The 21711-nt window shown below is 42.0% G+C and overlaps 2 protein-coding genes across 5 annotated transcripts in view; both read left to right on the top strand.

Annotated features, from left to right (window-relative positions):
* LOC5570078 (FERM, RhoGEF and pleckstrin domain-containing protein 2) overlaps positions 1 to 21711 on the top strand; it is a 201335-nt gene that overhangs the window by 150842 nt on the left and 28782 nt on the right. For all 4 annotated transcript variants that reach the window (XM_021849776.1, XM_021849773.1, XM_021849774.1 and 1 more), the window contains 2 exons: positions 6323 to 6435; positions 6832 to 7185. In XM_021849776.1, coding sequence (XP_021705468.1) covers positions 6323 to 6435; positions 6832 to 7185 — 467 coding nt within the window. The remainder of the gene's footprint in view (positions 1 to 6322; positions 6436 to 6831; positions 7186 to 21711) is intronic.
* On the top strand, positions 8062 to 21437 carry LOC110677897. The gene has a single exon (XM_021849772.1). It carries the CDS (start codon positions 8064 to 8066, stop codon positions 19197 to 19199), a length of 11136 nt encoding a protein of 3711 aa, XP_021705464.1. The 5' UTR covers positions 8062 to 8063; the 3' UTR covers positions 19200 to 21437.

Genomic DNA, 21711 nt, shown 5'->3' on the forward strand with positions numbered 1-21711 from the left:
GCGACTAAGCTGCGTCATACGCCTTATCAGGGTCCCTTCTTAAATATTTATTGACATTTTTGTGAACATTCCGCGTTTTACATGTTTTAATAAAAATACTGAACACGTTGATTTTTTTTACTATATGACTGAAAATAATCTCATTTTTTATTGAACACCCGTTAGAAACGCCTTTACAAAGTGAATCAAATAAAATTTTATTTATACTGTATTCAACGTTCAAATGGTCTCTATTATATTTAGAATGAAAATCTTTTACTTGAATAGTATTCAAACCACAATGACATTTATAATATTAATTTTGAATTGATTTAGAAATTTAAAATTGAACTCTTGCCTTACTCGAAATTTTGCCCCACTTGACTCTAAATGAGAGCTTTTTTTGAAAATCGTCCATTTTTGCAGGTGGCAGGTACGATGATACTTTATGGAAGCCAAGAAAATTTCCTTTACGGAAAGCTTGACCGGCGGGATTTTAACCCACGACTCTCAGCTGCTCGTTTCTTTCATGTATTACACTGCGGAACACGTTTTTGTCTCAAGCACCAAAATACCGTTATTTACCTTATTGAGGGCTGCTGAAGCCATTGCCGCTTTCAAAAATATCATAGCACGTCTAGTTTTTGAGATATTGGCTGTTGAAAATGCAAAATTTGACTACTTCAGTCAACTTGCATGCAAGTTTGCCAGCTTGTATGGCAATTTATTCGCTTAATTTGCCACAGAATTCAAACTACACGTGTATAACAATTATTATCAACAAAATTTTTAATACTTTCGATGCCCAAAAGTTATTTTTTGATGGTTTCGAAAAGTATTGTATTTTGTGACGTAAGAGAAACGAAGAATTTTGTATGGAGACTGTAAGCATGTTGAAAAAATCGAATCAATCTTAATTTAATCGTGCAATTTTAACCAATTTATATCTGAAATCAGTGTTGTGAAAAACTCAATTTCTTACAAATCACGCTTGAGATTTTTCATGCGTGAGTAGTCAATCATGCAACTCAGCACTTAAAAAATCATGGATGAGTTAGCTCACCTTTTTGACTCATTGTCTCGTATTCCCACAGTTTACTCACACACGGCAATAATTTCTTGTTAGTCTGGTAAGATTATAGTAATCCTTTCTAACGTAGACAAAAACATTCAGATTTTACGAGTTTTTACCGGGTTCTGCGACTTAATCATTTTTTACGGTTTGAGTTGATTGAGTTGATTTTGCATCAAAATCTCAAGCGTGAGATTTGCAAAGCAAATCTCTAATGAGTTTGCTCTCACGGGAGAGCGTATTGATTGAGATTTTGAGTGTGAGTCTATCAACACTGTCTGAAATGAAAGTTAAGGTCATAGCATGCTTAAGGGGTTAGATCATAAAAAAGCTTGATAAATAATACTTTCAATTTTATGGAAACATCAATAAAAACAGTGTTTTATACAGCTTTGGCGACCTGTAGCTAAAAATTGTGACGTGCTGGAACATTTCTGAGAACAGCATCAAATTCAGCAACCCCAAATCTACTAAAGACACATAATTTGATCCATGAAACTTTTTGCGTGTCTCATGGATCAAATTATGTGTCTTTAGTAGATTTGGGGTTGCTGAATTGTAGTTTGTTTACGCTGTGTTATCATTAACGGCTTTCTCAAGGAATTCCTCCATAAATTTCGATAATGATATCTTGATTAATGCAATCTGGATTTTTTTTTTGTCACAGAAAACCCCAAGTCCTCGAAAAGTAATTCCAGAATTTCATAAATAGCACTTTCAAGAATTCAAGCAGTAATTTTTCCAAAAAAAAATCTCTTCTGATTTCTTAGGGTTTTCCTCCAAAATTGTGGCACAGGTTTCATTTAAGATTTCAAGCACGAATTTCTCCTTTAGAAATTCTTCCTATAATAACTTGGACAGGAACTCTTCGAAAATTTTTCCAAAGAAGTTCTCATATGTCAAGGAATGTCTCTAGAGAATTGCGAATTTTTTAATCCACGGAGAAATTCCTGGCAAAAATCCGGGAGGTATTTCTAAAACAAATCCTTTAGTAATCTCTGATAAAACTTCTGTAGAAATTCCTGATGAACTTTTGCAAGCATCTCTGAAAAAAAAAAACTCCTAAGAATGTCTTGGTGGATTTTCTGAAAAAAAATCTAAAATGATTATGAATCAATCAATCAATCAATTTAATCCCGCAATGAATTTGTTAAAAATGATCAGAATAATTTTTGTAGGGGATTACACTCCAAGGGAGGAGGAGGTCATGGAAAGTATGTGAGGCCTAAGAAAATATTCAGTAGATCCAAACAAAACCATGAAACCGGGGAAGGGGGACATAATATGTGTGACATCCCTACCTTGGTAACTAATAAGCCGTATATTGGGCCCAAATGTTAATTTATGGTAAATATAGTGCCAATAAGCCGCTCAATATAGGGTGTCCCAGAAAATATAAACACGACTGACTTTTAAAAAAAATATTCTTGTCACTTCTGTTGAAGATTTATGTCTGTACCCGAATTGTCTGGTATTGAGTAGAGCAGTGCTATCCAAAAAACTTTGAAAACGCGCTGAAAGAAACTTCTCTAATACTTTGTTGATTGCAGGAAGAACAGATAAAGGCCGATAGTTGTTAGCATTTTTAGGATCACCACCTTTGAAAATAGATAAACGAGCGCCTTTTTCAAACAATCGGGATATTTCCCACAAGTAAGACTTTTGTTGAAGTTGGTGCAGATAATTGGGGAGAGGTTATTTCTTAAGTCACGATACTGGGAATCCATCAACTCCAGTTGCTCTAAAGCTGTTTAACACTCGTATATTGTTGGACACTTTGGTTTGTGAGGCAGGCCACACAGTAGTTTTAGTACTGAACGTACATATTCTCGCTCAGATTACTTCGATCGAAATTTCTTCTTGGCGTTGGTTCTGATTGTCTGTGATACAAGGTCAGTATAAGGCTAAGGAAGCCTCATGAACAGGGTTGGGAATGGTAATAGTAGTAGGATTGAATTTTGTGAAAATTACGTGGCTTCTCTTACTACAGTAGTTTAAAATCGTGAATCTCATCATGTGGCCTATGTTTGGTAAGTGAATTTTCTAAATAAGTAGTGTCATTGAGGGCTGTCACGGTATAAAAATTGACAAGGCAGGCTCTTTACTGATGTAAATGTCATGTTTGATTGTAAACATGTGACGTTTTTCCTATCGTACCATATACCTTCCGGACCACTAGATCATTTTTTTTTCGCAAATTTGTTCGAGGTGGATAGGAATGACGTCGTCAAGTAGCTGCCAGTTTTCGGAATATATCACCTTCTTAAAATAGTACACCGTGGAGGGCTGTAAATGCCAGAAATGCAGCGGTAAATAGAACATTTTCCTACAGTAGTTTTGGGTTGCCCGTAGCAACGAGTGTTTTGCTATTTTCAAGGCATTTTGTTTACAGCAGCGATAGGCGTGAGTTTCACTGGTTCCGCTGACTATGATTTGCTACGCTTCACTACTATAGTGTGAATCTCAGAACTTTTCCCAGCTCTGCTAATGAAATATTATAAAGTCGACTCTCCACAACTCGATGTTCTATAACTCGATATATTCTATAACTCGATGTATTTTGCGGTCCCTTCAAATTCCCATACATCATGCTCTCCATAAGTCGATATTTCTTTAACTCGATGTTTCCACTAGTCGATGTCACGATGGACGAAAATTTCCCTCCATAACTCGATATCCATCTAAAAACGTTTTTTTATACAGGTAAACACGGCCCATTTCTGGTTTGGCAGTGCATAAGGGACTTGCAAGGTGTATTTGCATTTTGAAATAAGTTCCCAAAGATATTTTTTAAAATGCTATCAACAAAATAGTATTGTTTGCTTACAGAAGTGGTCATAGAAGTATTGTAAATATAGAAATTTGAACCTTCGATTTTAGAATTTTTGGTATCGGTATGTTCTATAACTCGATAATTCTATACGTCGATGGTTCTTTGAAAATCGAGTTATGGAGAGTCGACTGTATTTGAAAAATAATGGCAAAAGTTAGTCAAATCTGAGGCTCTGCATTTTAGCTTCTGGTAGTCCAAATTTGCTGACATATTTACTTTAGTTAATTCATTACAATGTGATCATTTTTCAAATTTGTTGAGAGGGTTAGCATAGCATAGCATAGACTGACTGTACATGCCAATGGTTGCTACTCCGTGATTGATCCGAACCGGTAACAATTGCACTTCGATCCAAATGAATAAGAGATGGGATTTTCCGCATATTCTCGAAGTGCAATTTTAGCAGCTCTCATATTATTGATCAATAACGGCGCCGGCCAAGTCCTTACAGTCAGTTGGGAAGGGTAAGGAACGTTATTGTGTAATGATCGTTGATTCTAAAGACCGAGAATACCTCTGCATGTCCACAATTATCACGGGACAGGTGTGGTTAGTGAGGGAGGAAAAAGATCTGGAAGTCACCTTTGGTCGATGATGCGATCCATGGATTAGGAGGGAAAATACGAAACATAAAACTAGTGATGCATTTTTGTATCGCAGTAAAAATATATTGAAAGAAATTATAAAAAAGTCGACATTCATAATATCAAACTATTCAAAGGTTATTTAGTAATAACGAAGACAGAAGGGATTGTGTATTTTTAAAGTGTATGTAACAGAAATAGGGGTATTGTCGACACATGTAATGACGAACCATTCAAAGTATGTTTGAAAATTAAAATTAGAAATTAGAATAGTTGAACTATTCAAAGGTTATTTTGACCAATGACGAAAACATAATGGTATATTAAGTTTAAATGAAACGCGAAAAAGTCGACACTTGTAGTGACGAACCATTCATAGCTTGTTTTGAAAATAAAATAAAAACTACTTATAGCAACGATAAAAATGAATTATCATAAGCATGAAACGATCTCACCAGTTCTGCATCCCCGGCTGAACACGAAGCTTTTCGCATATGATCAACACGAACCGAACACGATTGGGCTTGACTCCGTTGCGCGTCCCACCGGAGCATGCAACCGAATCAAAAGACCACGCACTATTGTCGATTTTTTTCCGCACTCGAATGACGCGAACCGAACACGATTTGTTTTGATTCCGTCGCGCGTTCCACAAAAGTAAGTTACCAAGAGATGTTTAAATTTAAGTCCAAAACTTGCAGAACAAACGAACCAACCATAACCTACTGTTTACAAATAAAAATACAAATTCTCTAGGGTACTTACTTTTTGTTTTTGAACGTTTCTCTGAAGTCTGAATCTTTTTGGAAAATCACTGCAATCAAATGAATTCGTTACAGACAAAACATCAGTTTCTTCGAAGTTTGTCATTCAAATTGTAGCCAATTCGAGCCACCAGAAGTTGAGATACAAATCCTTAAACTTGAGCATTTGGTATGGAAAACAGAATTTGATTACTAACTTTTTTCGCTTACTGTAACTTTTATCACAAGTGTTGTATTACTATGCGACCTCCGAGAGGGTAGTTGAACGTATATTTTTGCACATATTTACAACTCAGATTCAGAGGTCATACATACATTATGCATCTTTCTCCCTTTCAAACTTCAAACGTCTCCTTAGACTTGATCGATTACGTTCAATTATTTTACAAAAGTTTCTAGGAATAAAATTTAAGATTTTAAAAACACTACACTTTGCGAAAGGCTGAAACTTTTAGTTGTTTTTCATTGGAGGGGATTGGGATAATGAGAAAAGTTAGAATAGATAATTCGATAAAATATTTACTCGAATCATGCTTCAAAATGACAATCCTTATTTCCTCTTTCATCATTTTCATTCACTTGAAACCCATTCTTCAGCATACCACATTTCCAGTGCACAACTTTATCTAGTCTCATGAATATTTTATACCACCCTTCATACATAAAATAGGAGAATAGTGTCATAATCGTCCTATTCACTGTCTATTCTTCATTTTTCTAACTTGAAAACATCTGAGTGTTTTTGTGTGTTCTCATCCCTCGTGAAAATTTCTAAACCACATAGTCCTAACCATATGTACGACACAATTGCCCTACTAGACACGTTTTCAATCGAGTGCTTTGAATATCATGTGCAGAAAACGGCACCGGAAACGTTCTCTTCTCGACGTTTTCATGTACTGAAGCACCACCCCCTAATCTTTCCGAAAACCCCTCCACCCAAAACTGCTAACCGCTAAGCTTTCGAAGGGACAAAAGTAACGTTTAAGAACCGTTGTTGTTGTTGTCTCGTTGCTCTATTACTCTACTGTTTTTTATCTCTTTCTTCTTTTGTTCTTTTCTTCTCTTTTTTATATCCAATTACGAACAGGTCTCAGTCTTTCCGTCAGGGTCCTCTACATTCAAGTAACCGAAGTCAATCACGCACTTCATGTAATGTGAATCAAAGCATCTCGGCTCATCCTTTACTTCCAATCGAAACCGGTTTGTATTGTTTTGTTTTAGTTTTAGTTTGGTTAAGTTTTGTTGTTTTTTTTTGTGTTTTTGATATTTGGTTTATCGTTTAGTTGCTTTAATTTTGCGTATTTTTTTTTCGTTTTCAATTGATCCACCTTGTAGTTTTCTTTGCACTTTACAAGAATGACAAACGATAGCTTGCAACTCCTAGTAATGAGTAATTTTTCGACCTTCCAAACAAAAATCCGAGTAAATTGTAGATTTATAAAATTCCAAATTAGATTCGTTTTGAAATGTAACGAAATTTTAGTTTTGAGCGTTTTTTTGTGGATGTGATTCTGTTTTGACCAATTGTTATAACGAGAGGTTGGTTGATCGGATTCGGATCGCTAATAAATGGCTCGGTTGTTTTCTATTTTGTAGCGGAATGGGAGCGTCGCAGTCAGAGCAACGCCTTGAGGACGCCTTCTCAGACGAGGAAACCAGTGGATATGGGGGGGGATCACCGACCCGGCAGTCCTACCGGACTGGGCAATCGTTCTCAGCTCACGGAAGCCCAGGTGGAGACCTATCCGACGAGGAACTATGCCCAAACGGGCCCATCGGGAATGGGCTCATCCTCGGTGGTGGACCACCACCAGGCGGGCCACCTGCAGCAGGATTCGAGCAGATCGGTGTCCCCGGGGGGCACATGGAGTTCGCCATACCACCCCAGCAACAACAGCCATGTGCGAGAAGCCGATCGGGTTCGTGTACGTCAAGACGGTCTCAGTTCCGGTGAGTGGAATTTACTTTACTTTTTGAGATTTCTATCGTATATATGGTTTTGATTCTTTGGGGATTGTGGGACTCGAATCATGTTTCGGTTGATTAGGTTTTGGTTGAACACATCTAGACATACAACTTTGTTTGCAAGGAGTAATCCATGTAGCAGTCACACATTTATGAGTTAAATCACAGTGTAAGTTTGAGTTCAAGTTTTCCAAAGTGGGATGTTTTCGAGCTGTACCTGAAAGTGATTGTTCTCCTTCTGTGCGTGTACTTTGTATTGATCGACCGGGACGGGACTACGATGTTTAGGTCTGAGCCACCACCACTATGCCACTATGTCCCCCAGTTACATTCATCGCAACCACAAATATACCACGCAGCCGCAGCAGCGTCGGGCCTCAGCAGGGCCACTGGGCCAACCGGGGGATCGCAGCAGTTCTATGGGGGAGACAACGGTATCCTCCACCAGCCGGGAGAGTGTTTTATCGCCAGCGGACATTCGCACCAGACGCTCTTCGGCAATCCAGCCTCAGCCGGGAGCCAGCAGCTCTCAATCCCACAATGTCACACTAGCCCGTTATAACAATACGAGTACCTATTCGATGTCTAAGTCGGTCAGTACCGGAACCGACCTGTCGGACGATATTGCCGATAACATTATCTACTCGGACATTAACGATCTCTACCGTCGCAAACAACGTTCCGGACAGGGTTCTGTCGGTAACGGTGCTCTCATGAATGGGAACGTTAGTGCTCCGGAAGATGAAGACGAAATCATGGATGAGGTCATCGATGAGAATGCCATCCGTCAAACGTACGTAGATGACGATGAAGATGAAGATGAAATCGACATCCGCTACGCTACGGCCACCCAAATCAGAGCAATGACGACAGGTGGAGTAAGCATTCCGGTCACATCCACTGTTTCGATTCCCAATGTTAAAAGCAATACCGTCGTCAGTGACGACCTCTACGCTACAGTTAATCGTAAGAGCAAAACCAATAAGCAACAACTACAACTTCTACAGCAGCAACAACAATCACAACCAATACAAACTACCACTACGCATCTAACCGGTAAACACTTTAGTGACGAATTCATAGACGATAGCATTAGAAACTACAATAGCCATACTAATATAAGTACTAATGTAAATTCCTCCAGCTCTGGCCATCTAAACATGGCTAACGGCGAACTGTATCCAAGATCTTCAACCCATTTTGACGAATACTATGGTGGTAATCGATATTCCGACACTTCGGACTACTTCAGCCACAGCCAACCGCACTACTCCCATTCGCCAAACTCGCACTCGCTAGCCACGACCATAACGCACAAAAACGGACTAACTGACGATGACGAACGCTATTCCGCATCTCATCCACCTCCAATCCACCCCCGAACGTCTCAATCCCTTCCCCGAAACTCCGAACTGTCCAAAATAGATTCCCTGGACTCGTCCTACAGCGGTGGTGGGACTGATCACCACTTCGTAGGTCACCACTCGCTCAACAACCTTCCAAATTCCTCGAAAGTCACCAGCGACTATCTCCACTACTCATCTCTTCTGCAAAAAAACGAGGATGGGATGAACAGTAAAAAGACTTCCTCAGAGCGACTAGAATATGAATTATCCAACGCTAACATCTACTCTACCGTACAATACAAAGCTGGTTACGATGACCATGACGACTATGACGAAGACTACATTGGCGGCGGCTATCCTAACACGGTGAATGGCGTTGGGAGAGACGACTGGCAGCGAAGTAGCTCGTGCAAAGAGCTGTACGATTACAATTACGGCGGGGGAAGACCCGACTTCACGCTTCTAGAGCGGGAGTTTCTCACGTCCGATCGTATCGACAGTCCCGTCACTCGGTATGACGACTCACGGCACTCGATGTACGTTCAGAAAAATCACTCCATGGATGTCAGCCAGGAATTCTTGGCCACCGAGGGAAAGGTGTACTCGTCCAGCTATCCTGGAACGACCTACAATACCATCGATCATAACAGCTACAAACGGCACCAAGGACAGTACTATTCGAACTTCGAGTACGGTTCCCAGGATGACATTTCTCACGATAGCTACGAGCTATTGGAGAAATCCGACGATGACATCTACTACAAGGTCAATGCTCAATCGGAAGCTCATACGCGTTCGTGCTCGCTAGACTCGGGCAATTACATTCCGACTGATGATGAAAGCTATTCAGAACATCACTCGCATCACTTATCCCGATTTGCCAAATACCGGAGTAGTCTGGAAAGCAAATCGAAAAGCACTGCAGATATTGACGATCTGGATGATATCTTCCTGATGGAAGACCCCAGAGACCTCCCGAAGGAGAAGCTCTGTGTAAAATCCGACGGCAATTTCTACAAACAGATCAAGAAATCGCTGGGATCGAGGACTTCCAGTCCAGAATCGCGAAGTGAGTGCTACGATCCAAAACTATCGAAGAGCAGCGACTCTAGTAAAAAATCCAAAGACAGTGTCTACCACACCGACAGCAACAAAAAATCTCGAGAAACTCTGAAGAGTAAGTCCGGATCCGGGTTCAACTCGCGCACATCCAGTCAGGATTCGCGAGACTCCTTCGGGATGGACATCTTGCTAACCAAAAACTACGAAATGCCTACAACGACCAGCAAGAAAGCAAAATATCTTAGCAAACGATTCGACAGCAGTTCGCGAAACTCCAGCCAGGACTCGAAGAGCGATTACTACGACGCCAATGAGCAACCGATCGAGATGGAAGACATGGAGTCGGACGAAATTTACTCACGACCTAAAGTGCACTCTCACGAGCACATTCCCGGTGAAATAGGAATACCCGCAAAAGGCGTTGCCTCATCCGGCTTTTACGATAACCAGATCTACTCGTCGACGTTCCCCAGCGCTCAGTCGAAACCTCCGGTGAAAGCGACGTCCCACGTAACTTCCATCTCTCTACAAAACGTGGAGCTGGATCGCAATGCACGCAGCTACTCCGCCTACAAATCACCCGAACCGGTACTGCCCCAGGCGATGCCAAAACCAATTGAGAAGCAACCTCCGAAAGCGACGCACATCTGGCCGGAAGAGATCGAAGGCCTACCGACCACCATCAGCCAGAGTAGCACCGACACTCAACGGGTCGACCGGACCCGAGCGTTCCGCAAAAAATCAGACAGTGAAAACATATTCAGCTTCGACAAAGAGAAAATCGAATCTCTTACAAGCAGTATGAACGATGAAACGCCCACTACAGCCATCTTGGTGGAAACCAAAGCCAAAACGAGTCCTGATTATCCACTAACTCCTGAGCTGTTATCAGAATTCGATAAGCAAAAGATCGAATCACCGCACGCTCTTCCCAAGCAAACACGCAAAGAGGAACTGATGGCCAAGACTCACTTCGAAGAGTACAACCCGAAACTGATCATGGACACGCCCATCCCGGGAGTGCTCACATACACTCATGCTACTGTCGAAAGAACCAAATCAGACCCCAATTCGCTGGCCAATCGTCCTCGTTTAGGACCGAATTCGCGGCGACATACTCTCATGCACCAGAAGTCCATTGATCTTACTCCAGCAGATTCCAGCGAAGAGGAGTATCTCTACAAGCAGATCCCCAGTGCTCCACCGTTGTGCAAATCTCATGGCAGTCATTTTGAACTGCCCCAAACGTACGATATGAACATCCCAACCGTCGAGCTACCCCTGAACGGGTTCGAAGTTCCGAAGAGCTTCTTCAAAGAGTACGACCGAAGAACACACAAGGTGCTGAAAGATGACATTCCCTATGTCCTGCACAAACGGCACGTCATGAACGGAACGGCTCCTTCTCCATCCCAAGACAAGCAGCACCGATATCCGAAACCGAAGAGTCCCAAGTCACCCAAAAGTCCCAAATCTCCCAAGTCTCCAAGGTCCCCCAAGATCGAAATCCGTGATGTAGCGGCTCAGAAGGAAAATACGCTGCGGGTGCAAGATGACTACGAAATCGAACCGGGTGACAACGGGCAAGGTTTCCTGTTTACGCAGAACATCGACCTTTCAAAGGTAGATCCCGTAACGCTGGAGGTCGACAAGTCTTCCCAAACCATTCAGCTCACCAGTCCGAAACGTGACATTACCAAGAAAATGGACCCTCTTCTGCTGGAACAGCTGAACAACAAGCTCAGCCAGATTGAAAGCGATTCAGCAACTAGTTCCCGAACCGATAGCAATCAACATAAGAAGCTTGAGCCAAAGCCTGTCGAACTCCCCTATGTGATCGAGAAGAAAAATATAGAGCTAACCGTTCCAAAACGTGTTGCCAAACCCAGGATGGCTCCAGTGAAAACGAAACCTGGAAAAGGTAAGAAAAATGCAAAAACTCGAATCACGTCCTTCTCGTCTGACGATGAAAGTCTAGATTCGGACGACGTATTCGGTTCGGCAGAGGCCATGCCAACTAAACTGGAATTTTCACCGCCGCAATCGAGAAAAGAGATCGAGCCTATCCTGAAACATGAATCCAGCAAGATGGCTTCGAATGCTTGGGCCCGGGGGCAGACAATGAGCTCAACAGAGATTGAAGGATCTCCACCGCAATGTAGGAAACTGGCGGAGCTTGAAAGTCGGTACAATACCGGATCCAACCTCAACACCCACCAGATGACCAGCACGGAGCTAAGACGAATCTCCGAACGCTCCTTCTCAATCCCAAGCTCGGAAGATGAAGCTAAGAAGGATGAGTCGACTAAAGCATACCACATGACGGAGAAGATTCCGTCGCCGATAATCGAAACCAACGAAGTTCACCGCACAGACGATGAGGTGTACGAAACAGCCCGCGAAGATAACTTGGGGTTTGCGAGAACCTTGAAGAAGGAACTGAGTAAAAAGTTCAAAGAAGATTTTCAAGCTTTGCCAATACCGAAGGGTGAATCGAAGCTGTCCCCATCTCGAACAAAACTGATTGAGGAAATGATCGACTCGTCGATTGTAATGCGTTCCAAAGGGCACGCCCCAATTTTGTTCGCGCATGCTCGTCTGAACCTTAGCGAAGGATCAGCTTTTGCTTCACTACAAAGACAAAAGGCCACGCAAGATTCACCAACGTCAGGTCGACGTGCCAAGAGTTTGGACACACCCGTTATCTCATTGCACAAACTACCGCCGATGAATGCGTTCTCATCGAAAGATGACACGGTGGGCTACGACGAAGAAGCGGAAGTCTTGGAAGTAAAGCCGCTGCAGAAGAAGGAACAAATCATTGAAGAGGAACAAGACGAATCAGTGCATTCGTGTGCCGATGCTATCGTTGTCACCGATAAGAAGTCATCCCGACAGACATCTACCATCGATGAGGAGGTCAAGGTGGTTCAGATAGATGACGATGAGTTGGAACTGTTGGATCGGTTGAAGTACATAGAAAAGATTGAACTACAGGGAGTTAAGATAAAAGAGAAACGGAAAACAAAAACTAAACTGAAAAGTGGAGATCAACTTATTCTAGAGATCCCCCGATACAAGTTTGAGCCATTCAGCTCGGGAAATAGCTCACTGAAAACGTCTCCAGCAATCAGTCGTGCAAGCAGCGTCGAAAGCACTGGTAAGGGTCGACAGAAAACTGACAGTGGAACGCAGACTCCAACTGGAGGTCAGTCAGCTGTAAAACAGAAGTGCAAATCAACAAGCCCGAAAGGGTCGGAGAAGATACCTCAACCGAAGCGACGAGCCTCGGATGAAGTAAAGAAAACCTCTCCGAACGACATTCTCCGAACCAAGAGTCAAGAAACATTGGGGAAAAAATCGAACGGGAAGGAGAAATCCAAATCACTGGAGAAAATGGAGTTGAAACGCTTAGGAAGCAAGGAGAAGAAGTCGATTGAGGAAACTGAGCTGGAGCGAGCCCGCCGTAAGGAACGTCAGCAGAAGCTTTATGAATCTGCCATGAAACAAACCATCAATCTTCTGAGTCCGGTGAAAGATCAATTACCTCAATTTCCAGCTCCTGAGGACAAAATATCGGTGAAGACTGAGGGCGACAAGATCATCATTGATGCAGAAGTAAAATCTAAACCTGAAGATCTTGTTTTCATTGCCAAGGCTCCCAGAAAACTGGATAGTTCTTTGGCAAAGATTAGTCGTAGTTTTGAGGATCAAAAAAGCGTTGAAAAACTGGATAAGGCCAGTCGTAGCTTCGATGATCGTGGCAAGTCGTTTGATGATCACTCGGATCGTTCGGAACAAGGAAACGCTGACGATAGCAGCAGTATTGTATTGAAATCTCCAACAAAACTGTCAAAGAGTCAAGAACTTAAGCAGAAAATCGAGGGTTCTGTTGTGCATAAGAAAATGGAAGGTAAGTCCAAGAGCTTAGAGAAGAAAACAGAACCGCAATACTTAGATATTGAATATAAGACACGAAGCCTCGATCAAAACTACATCGATAACTACGTGGACACGACTTCACCAGATTCCGAAGGTCATACTCATACGAGAAAACAAGAGGTAGTCAAGGTGGACGTCCATCGTTCGAAAGGCGAGCCGAAATCGGATAAGAAACGAGACAGAAGATCAACGGATAGTGATAGCAAGTCCGAGGATCGTTCACGTTTCGATAAGGGTAAAAGTCTCGACGCCAACTTGGGTAATGGAAAAGATAAAGCTCCAGCCATAGAGCGCCGTTCACAGTCCCAACCGGATGAGTTCACCGGGGAACTTGACATGCAAGATATTATTTCGGAGCGACGAACACTAGACCTTATGAAGAGGCGATCTGAGGAAAAGACTTTTGATTCGACCAGTACCTTGACCGATAACGAGGATAAAAAACCATCCAAAGTAGGGAGTGAAGAATCATTGACTGAGGTAAGTGAAATAAGGGACCAGAAGGATTCTTATTTCCCATGTCGTGTTCCTACAATAGAATACGAGGAGCCATCGATAGAAGAGGAACTGGAGGAAGAACAAGAGGTGGTAGTTCGTCCAGCTAAAAAGGAAATCATGGGAAAGCTTAACTTGGAGAGAAGTCGCAGTGATGAAACTGCTTCATGGGTTACCATCGGCAGTGAGGAATACACGGGAACTGATGGTACAGGTCAGCAGGACATTGAGGATTTAACAAGTGGTCGAAAAATCGAAAGTCAAGCAACTTTCGAAGACATAAGGGATATTACAATGCCAGAATCGGAAGTTTCAACCTCCGACATTACTGTAATACACACGAAGAAAATTGTCTCTGAAAAAACCTTTGATCGTCCCTTACCCCAGATTCCAGAAAAGAAAAAGAAAGACAAATCTCCAACTAAAGAAGAACCCAAGCCCATGCCTGACGAAACAGAAGGAAAGCAGGCTTCCGAACGAAGGGGCGACTTCTTGCGACTTTCGATAGAACGATCCCGTAGTTCGGATACTGGTTCAAGTCGTGAGAACGAAAACAGCCCAGTTCGGCAAGATTCAAGTACTCCTCGTGGCAAGGGTTCTTTGGATGAGGAATCCAGTGTAAGCTGTTCCATTGCTAGGCCGCTAGGAATATCGCAAGATATGGATTCAATGGACCACATAAAATGTCACGAATTGAGAGAAGCTATGCTGAAAATGGAAGAAACAGAAGAAATCAAAACCCCTACCAAGAAGTTCTCTCCCACTTTAGAAAAGCAGTATCCCGTAGATCTTGGATCAGGATCGGAATTAGACGTTGACACTGTTGAAGATCGAATCGCAAGAATTTTACAACGAGAAGAAAGTGAATCAAGCTCCGATAACGGAACCACTCAAAAGCCAAAGGTAGTGAAACCTGTTCGAACAACTTTGATACACAAAAAAGTTTGCAGAACAGCTCAACCAAATGAAAAACAGCAGCAACAAACAACTGCTGAATTGAAGACTGGAACTCTGAAGCTTCTAAGCGCAAATGGAGACAGAAGTTCTCTAGAATCTAAATCTAGCCTCGAATCAAAAGGATCAATGGGGTCATTTGAAACGGAGAGCAGTTCTGGTTCGCTAGGGGCAGCTCAACGAAAAGGTGACCTAGGGCAAAAAGAAGCCATGTCGACATGGAAACCTTTCCCAATAGAGAGCTCAGGTAGCTCCAGTGTTGAAGAGAATTGGCTTCCACCGGATCAAGAGAGCTACGAAAGTTTCGACATAGCTACTGAAACCATCGAATTACAACGAGTTGCACCTCCTGACCAGAAAGAATCTTCACCCGATGAGCAAAAAGAGAGCGATTCGGATTTCCAGGATGACCTCAACGATTTTCCAGCTACTTTCGGATACCCGGAGATGACTTCATCACTGGGCATCGCAATGAATCCCGTAGATATTCTGAACTATGGAACTGGATTCACAATCGGTCGAACACTATCCAGGATTTCGGAAAGAAGCACCAATTCAGAAAAATCTAGTGCGGAAGACAATGAAGCCGAAAAGTCCAGCCTTGAAGATCTGAGTGTTCATGACGAGTCAGCGATTTCGAGTGAACATCAAGCAAGCCTTAGCTCTGATTTACATTCCAATTCAAATCCAGCGTACATCTCCGATGCCGATCGCCGCACATCTGCCGAAATGCCAGACATACCATGCGATTCAGCGGCAGCAGAACGGTTGTCCGAGATTTATCAGAATAATGTCGTTAAAAGTGGACGTTTCACTGTACAACAGGTGACAGACAGTGGTCCCAAAGAGGAAGTAAAACCTACCTTACAGTGTATGTCTGCTGGTGGAAGCCAAGATTCTGAAGACTGGCCCTTACCGGAGATACCTTACGACAGTACTCCGATTGAAAGATATGATCCTAACTTTATTCCACCATACCCAGACAAACCTTATCCAAGGCAGCAATGGATGGGTTCAGCGGCAACTGGTCAGTCCCAGGAATCAGATCATTGGCCCACGCCTCCATCTAGCATGCTAGATACTCCTATAGTAGAAAATGTCCAAACATTCCGCGTTTGTGAAGCTCAGCATGCAACTCAGGTGATGGTCGAATCGTACACCGAACCTACTGGAGACGAAGATTCTGATCCAGACTACGCTGAAGTACCCGATGAGGCTCCAGAACCTCCTAAACGAGACTACAGTCTCGCAAGTGTATCTACTGCTAAAGCACCTCCCTCGTTATCGATGGTTGTACCTTATGAAAACACGGCCTATCTTATGTCAACAACGAATGAACCTGCTCCTTACGAAGGCTATGAAACCAATACTTGCTTGAGTAGTGCTATAGGGCCCGCAAGTTGTCTACGTACGACGTTCGACGCCTGTTCGAGCCAAAAGTCTTTCACGAATCAAGGTTTGGGAAAGGAACCAAGTCCTGACAAGGTCATTATATCGCAACCAACGAAATCGCCACAGAACTTGAGTCCAATCAACGACGATGACTTCTTTTTCAACGATGAGGTATTTGGCCCAGGAACGGTGAAGATCGAAATATCGCCTGACGACAGTAAACCTCCGTCAGACTTCACCGTTCAACAAAAGTTCTCGCGAAGTTCCAACAATTCAGACACCTCCATCGATGACCTGCTTTCAACTTCATGTGGAACTTACATGGAAGATACAGTTCGCCGTAACTTGGAACCTCGACGTCTAAGCAACGAATCATGTAAAAAGTGCAGTCATAGTAGCCATTCTGAAGAGGAAACCAGTTCTTTCGGAACCGATCTCGACGGAACAGTCAAAATGGGTTTGCAGCAAAAACGATGTACCCACAGCTCACATTCGGAGGATACTTCAATTGGTCTTAGCATCTCTGAGTGGTCTACTGGTACCAATACAGTAAGACAGTACGCAAATCTATCCGGATCGGACAGTCTGTCGGCGGTGTCAGATCATTCTCGTAATGCTAAAAGTGAAAAGTCCGGTCATACGAAGAGTAGCGTTAGCTCGATCCACAAGTCCACGGAGTCACTGGATGAAAAGAGTGCAAGTTTATCGAGTAGTAATAATAAGCGATTTTCGTTGGAGAATATTTCGGATGGCCCAAAGTATGAACCGTTTAGTAACTCTACGGATACTGATAAGTTTTCGTCCGGGACGAAAAGCGATGATACGACGTTGACGTTGACTGAAATGGCGCAGACTATTACAGAATGGTCAACTAGCAGTAGCAATACACTGATAGCACAGGCCGACGCCTTGAAGCACATTGAAACTAGAGGTGATAGACCAATGACCAGAACTACATTTCAATACGTGCCGCTCAAGCCACCGAAGGTGATCAAGAAACCAACCTTGGAAGAGAAGAAAAATCTACCAACGGTTCATACCAAGCCTAAATTAAAGGCTGTTACTGCATCCGATGTATTGGCAATGGCAGCTGATACGAAACCTCCTCCTCCGGATCTAATTCCAAAAACTGTAGAACGGCCTTTAAGAATCCCACCCAAAATAGTAGACATGATCGAGAAATCTCCTAAGAAATCAGCTGTTTCACAACTTCCAATTCAGCAACAACCTTTGCCTCAATCCTCGGGCATATCGTTGGAAGATCTACCATCTTACGTTGATCCTGTGCCTGAACCATCCACCAGCAAACGAAGAACACTAGAATTGATGTCCCAGCGTTATGTTAGTCAAGATATTTCGGAATCTGAACCTTTCAGTGAAAAGCTCTACAGTCAACAGGACAAACATACCGAACGATATCAAAGTCAAGAACTTCAAACGCTATCAAAGCCTCAGAAGCCTCCGCGAGGAGATTCTCTACCGAGTAACGCCTCTGTACCAATGGTCGAAAAGCCACTTGCCAAGCACCATAGCTACGACGACAAGACCCTGTCGAAGTCACAAATCCGCGAATACAAATCCTCAAAAATGCGACACAGTCAATCGTTCCACGAACATCTAGTATCTTCCGATCTTAACAAAATTGTAGAAGAAAACATGGGAAGCTCGTCGACTACGACTACACACAGCAGTGAAGCTACGGCAAGCACGGACAATTCTTCTCCGATGTTTCCTCGACCGGAAAAATTGATCCGCTGTTCACCGTACTATTCAAGCAGTTTAAGCTCGGAATCGCCACCGATACAACCAATGTCACAACCGCCAGTGCAGAAACCACCTCGTAAGACTTCGTTGCCTCGTAATATGGCTCCCAAGAGTCCTCCAAGTGGTAACGACACGGATAGCTCGCTGGATCTACGGCAACAGGATCCTAAACTTCGTTCTCGGAGTTATCGGAAGAAGCGTACTGTTCCATTGAAGAAGAGTCGCCTGGATAACCGACCTTTGGAACATCAGGAAAGCTCCGAGTGTTCTGAAGGATACTTCCCGGAAATTGAGTCTGGTAGCTCGGATGTCATCGAACATCAATATCATCGTTATCCGGATTTCGAAGAGGAGTTGGAACAGTTGCCCGAAGATTACGAAGACGAAACTTATCGCGTAGAGGACGAGCGAGATAGCAAGAACGGTGGTGGGGTTTATCCAAGTGCGTCGTACTCAAACAAATTCGAAGGTTTGGATATGACGGAGAACGTGGACGAAATGGGATTTCCTCGATACGACCGACTAGGTCATATCACCAATCCTAATTTGTACAAGTCGGATACACCTTCTCCACCGGTGAAACCGCTGAGACAACGCAAGCGACAGGTCAAGCGTGATGAAGCAGACACAGAGTACGCCGGAGTTCAGTACACTCCGGAAAGTGGAAGCTGTTCGGAGACGAAGGCAGGTCTGTCCGATGATGTTTGTTACTCGAGCGAGGACAGTTTTGCTGCCGCCTACCAACATGCGTTGATTGGTGGTGCCCGCTATCAGAAGAACGTCGAAATACCGTACCCGGACTTTTTGTCAGATTACGAAAACGAATCATCGTCAGCGTGTTCGTACGCCCGCCGAATGGAACACGATCGACGACGGTATGTCGAGCGAGAACACGGAAGTGGAAGCGCGCCGAGCTATCCCGACTCGGAAAAGAGCACAGAAGCATTGGGATTCGATCTCAAAGCACTTCCGCCTCCAATGTTTGCCGAAGAGCAAGAAGAGGAGGAGGAAGATGAAAACGAAATGGAGGATAATGCCATCTAAGCGCGCGAAGACTGAGTAAACCATTAAACGATACCAAAAACGTACGGAGCAAACGAACGAAACAGATGTCGCTGTGAATAATTGATGTGCGTGAGAGGAACCTAACATGAAGTCACGGCGACATCTATTAGTGAGATTTTATACTAACCGACATCGAGTGTCGCCATCTATGTTGCGAGGGGTCGTTTTAAACACTTAATACTAAAGCTATATTTCGTTAGATAATGGGTTGAAGATTTTAATATGCAATTGCTGATAAGCAGATGTCGATGGATGATTATATATAAATATATACATATTCTAGTTGTTACTTCAGTCTAATCAAAGTTTAACAACCTTATACATAAACTGCAAACCTAGTCTCAAGTAAGAAGCATTTATTATAGCAACTAAATCATAAAATACCGTAGATTTAGCAATGACTTAAATACCATTTTTATGCCTTTTTGGGTTGTTTATGCTTGGTGCATATCTCCTTCCGAAATGGGTGCGTTTTCAAATAATTCAATTTTCAAACCAGAAAACTAACTGTTGAGTGACAAATTCGCTATGAGCAATGATTCAAAAAGCTCACGGATACCACCGCCCTAGCGTAAGTTTAGTACTGTTTAGCGTTTAGTTTTTGTCTAAAGTCAGTTGGATGTGAGTGGGTTATACTTTAAATTCAAATTTGGTTGATCGTAGCAACCTGTGTGTAAATTTTATTCTGCATTTGTGTAATGATATGTGCAGTTGTTTTCATTTTTGTACCTTCGATCGCAGTAAACCGTGCATTATCTACACATCTCTCCTCGCCTACTGTCAAGGCGAATATTCTACATTAGAAATTAGTATAGTATAGGTAAAATATTCAAAGCATGATAAACAATTGTTATATTCTCACTCAAAACATTTAAAAGAAATAAGAAATGCATTTAGAGACAGATTTTAGATACTTTAACTTGAGAAAAGTGACGCATTAGAAACAGACGGTTACGAAAGGTATCGAAATGGGTGTTGACGGAAAAAGAAAGGACGTCTAAAACAATGTCTATAGTTGTGATTGTTGTTAAGTGAACCAACAGGTATTCGTAATTCAATTCAGATGATTCTATTGCTTCAGAACCTCTATCAAGCTCGTGCAAGACGAAATGCGCAGTATATCGAAATGTTTGTTGAATGGTTGTCTCTCAAAAAGATTATATTGGTAGGAGAATAAAAATACGCATAGAACGGAAATAATTTACCGCTTTCGAACAAGTGATAATCGTGTGTCAAACCGTAACTGTCAAGCCAAACTAAATCAAAGCCAAACCTACGAGATAGGTGATTCTGTTTCCAAGGAAATTATGTGATGGACTAGCCACTTCTTCCGGTGTACTTTTTACCTGAAACCTGTTTGGTCAATCTGAAATGAAATCTGTTTTCTACAGTTCAATTCGTTCGAATTTATTGACAGCAATTTTATCAAAAATAGAACATTTGATTAATGAAAACCATCGTACGAGAAAGTTTACATTACAAGTAAGTCAAGCAAATAAAGATATAAGATATTTTATAACGAATTTTTGTCTTTTGAGATTATTTAATCGAGTGATATCGATAAGTAATATATGCATTAAAATTAACCATTTAATACAGAAAAAAAACTAAACGATATAGTTTATTATAGTAATGTTGTTTATTGAATGCAAAAGATTCAAATATATTGACAAAATAACTGAAAGACAAGTATGCAAGCCAATAAGATTCTACAGTTCAGAGTAGCCGAAAAGAATATAAAAAAAATATCGATCGACTGGAGTAGACGGAAAGTGCTGCAAGAAAAAAAAAACATGAACATCTAAATGCCAAACCAGCGAAAAATGATATCATCAATTCATCTCTTTCTATTACCTTTTAAATCCGACTCTAAAATCACAACTGAAGCAACCGAGAACAATTACTATTAAGTAGCAGTAGAACCTAAAGTAACTAACAGCGGTAAATCTGTACGAGCCCCACATAGGATGATTCATTGTCTGTCAAACTATGAAACTAAACCAAACCAAGTTGTCCACCCATGTTGCCAAAAAAAACGTCAGGAAAACGAAAGCAGAGGCCAACTACATGCGCGCACGAGGCAGCCATCAACAATAACCGAAATCCCAGAACAATTCACCCGCACGTGACAAAGTGTAATGATAACATAACAGAAAACAAGTATTGGTAATAAATAGCAAGTTTGGAAACTTTAAAATATTTCGGAAAAATTTAAAACGCTTGGTTTTTCTTATTGGCTACGTTTTTTGTTGATAGTTTTGTGTGGATAGTAGGGAGCTGTGTCAATTCGTTATACAGAACACTTTCTTTGTCCCACTGAGCCAAAAAATGCATAAAAAGTTCATAAGCGAACGTTTGTGAATCGTTTCAGAAAAGTTTCTTATGAAATTACATATATTTTATGAGCATTATTTTATAAATCTTATGTGGACACTCATAAGATTATGCAATTGAAAAACCAAATACTTTTTATTTCGTAAGAAAATCGTGT

Source organism: Aedes aegypti, chromosome 3 (genome assembly GCF_002204515.2).
Source record: "Aedes aegypti strain LVP_AGWG chromosome 3, AaegL5.0 Primary Assembly, whole genome shotgun sequence".
NCBI lineage: Eukaryota > Metazoa > Arthropoda > Insecta > Diptera > Culicidae > Aedes > Aedes aegypti.

Excerpts from the sequence above, each read along its gene's own strand:
- LOC110677897 (XM_021849772.1), top strand. The coding sequence starts at position 8,064 with ATGACGACAGGTGGAGTAAGCATTCCGGTCACATCCACTGTTTCGATT.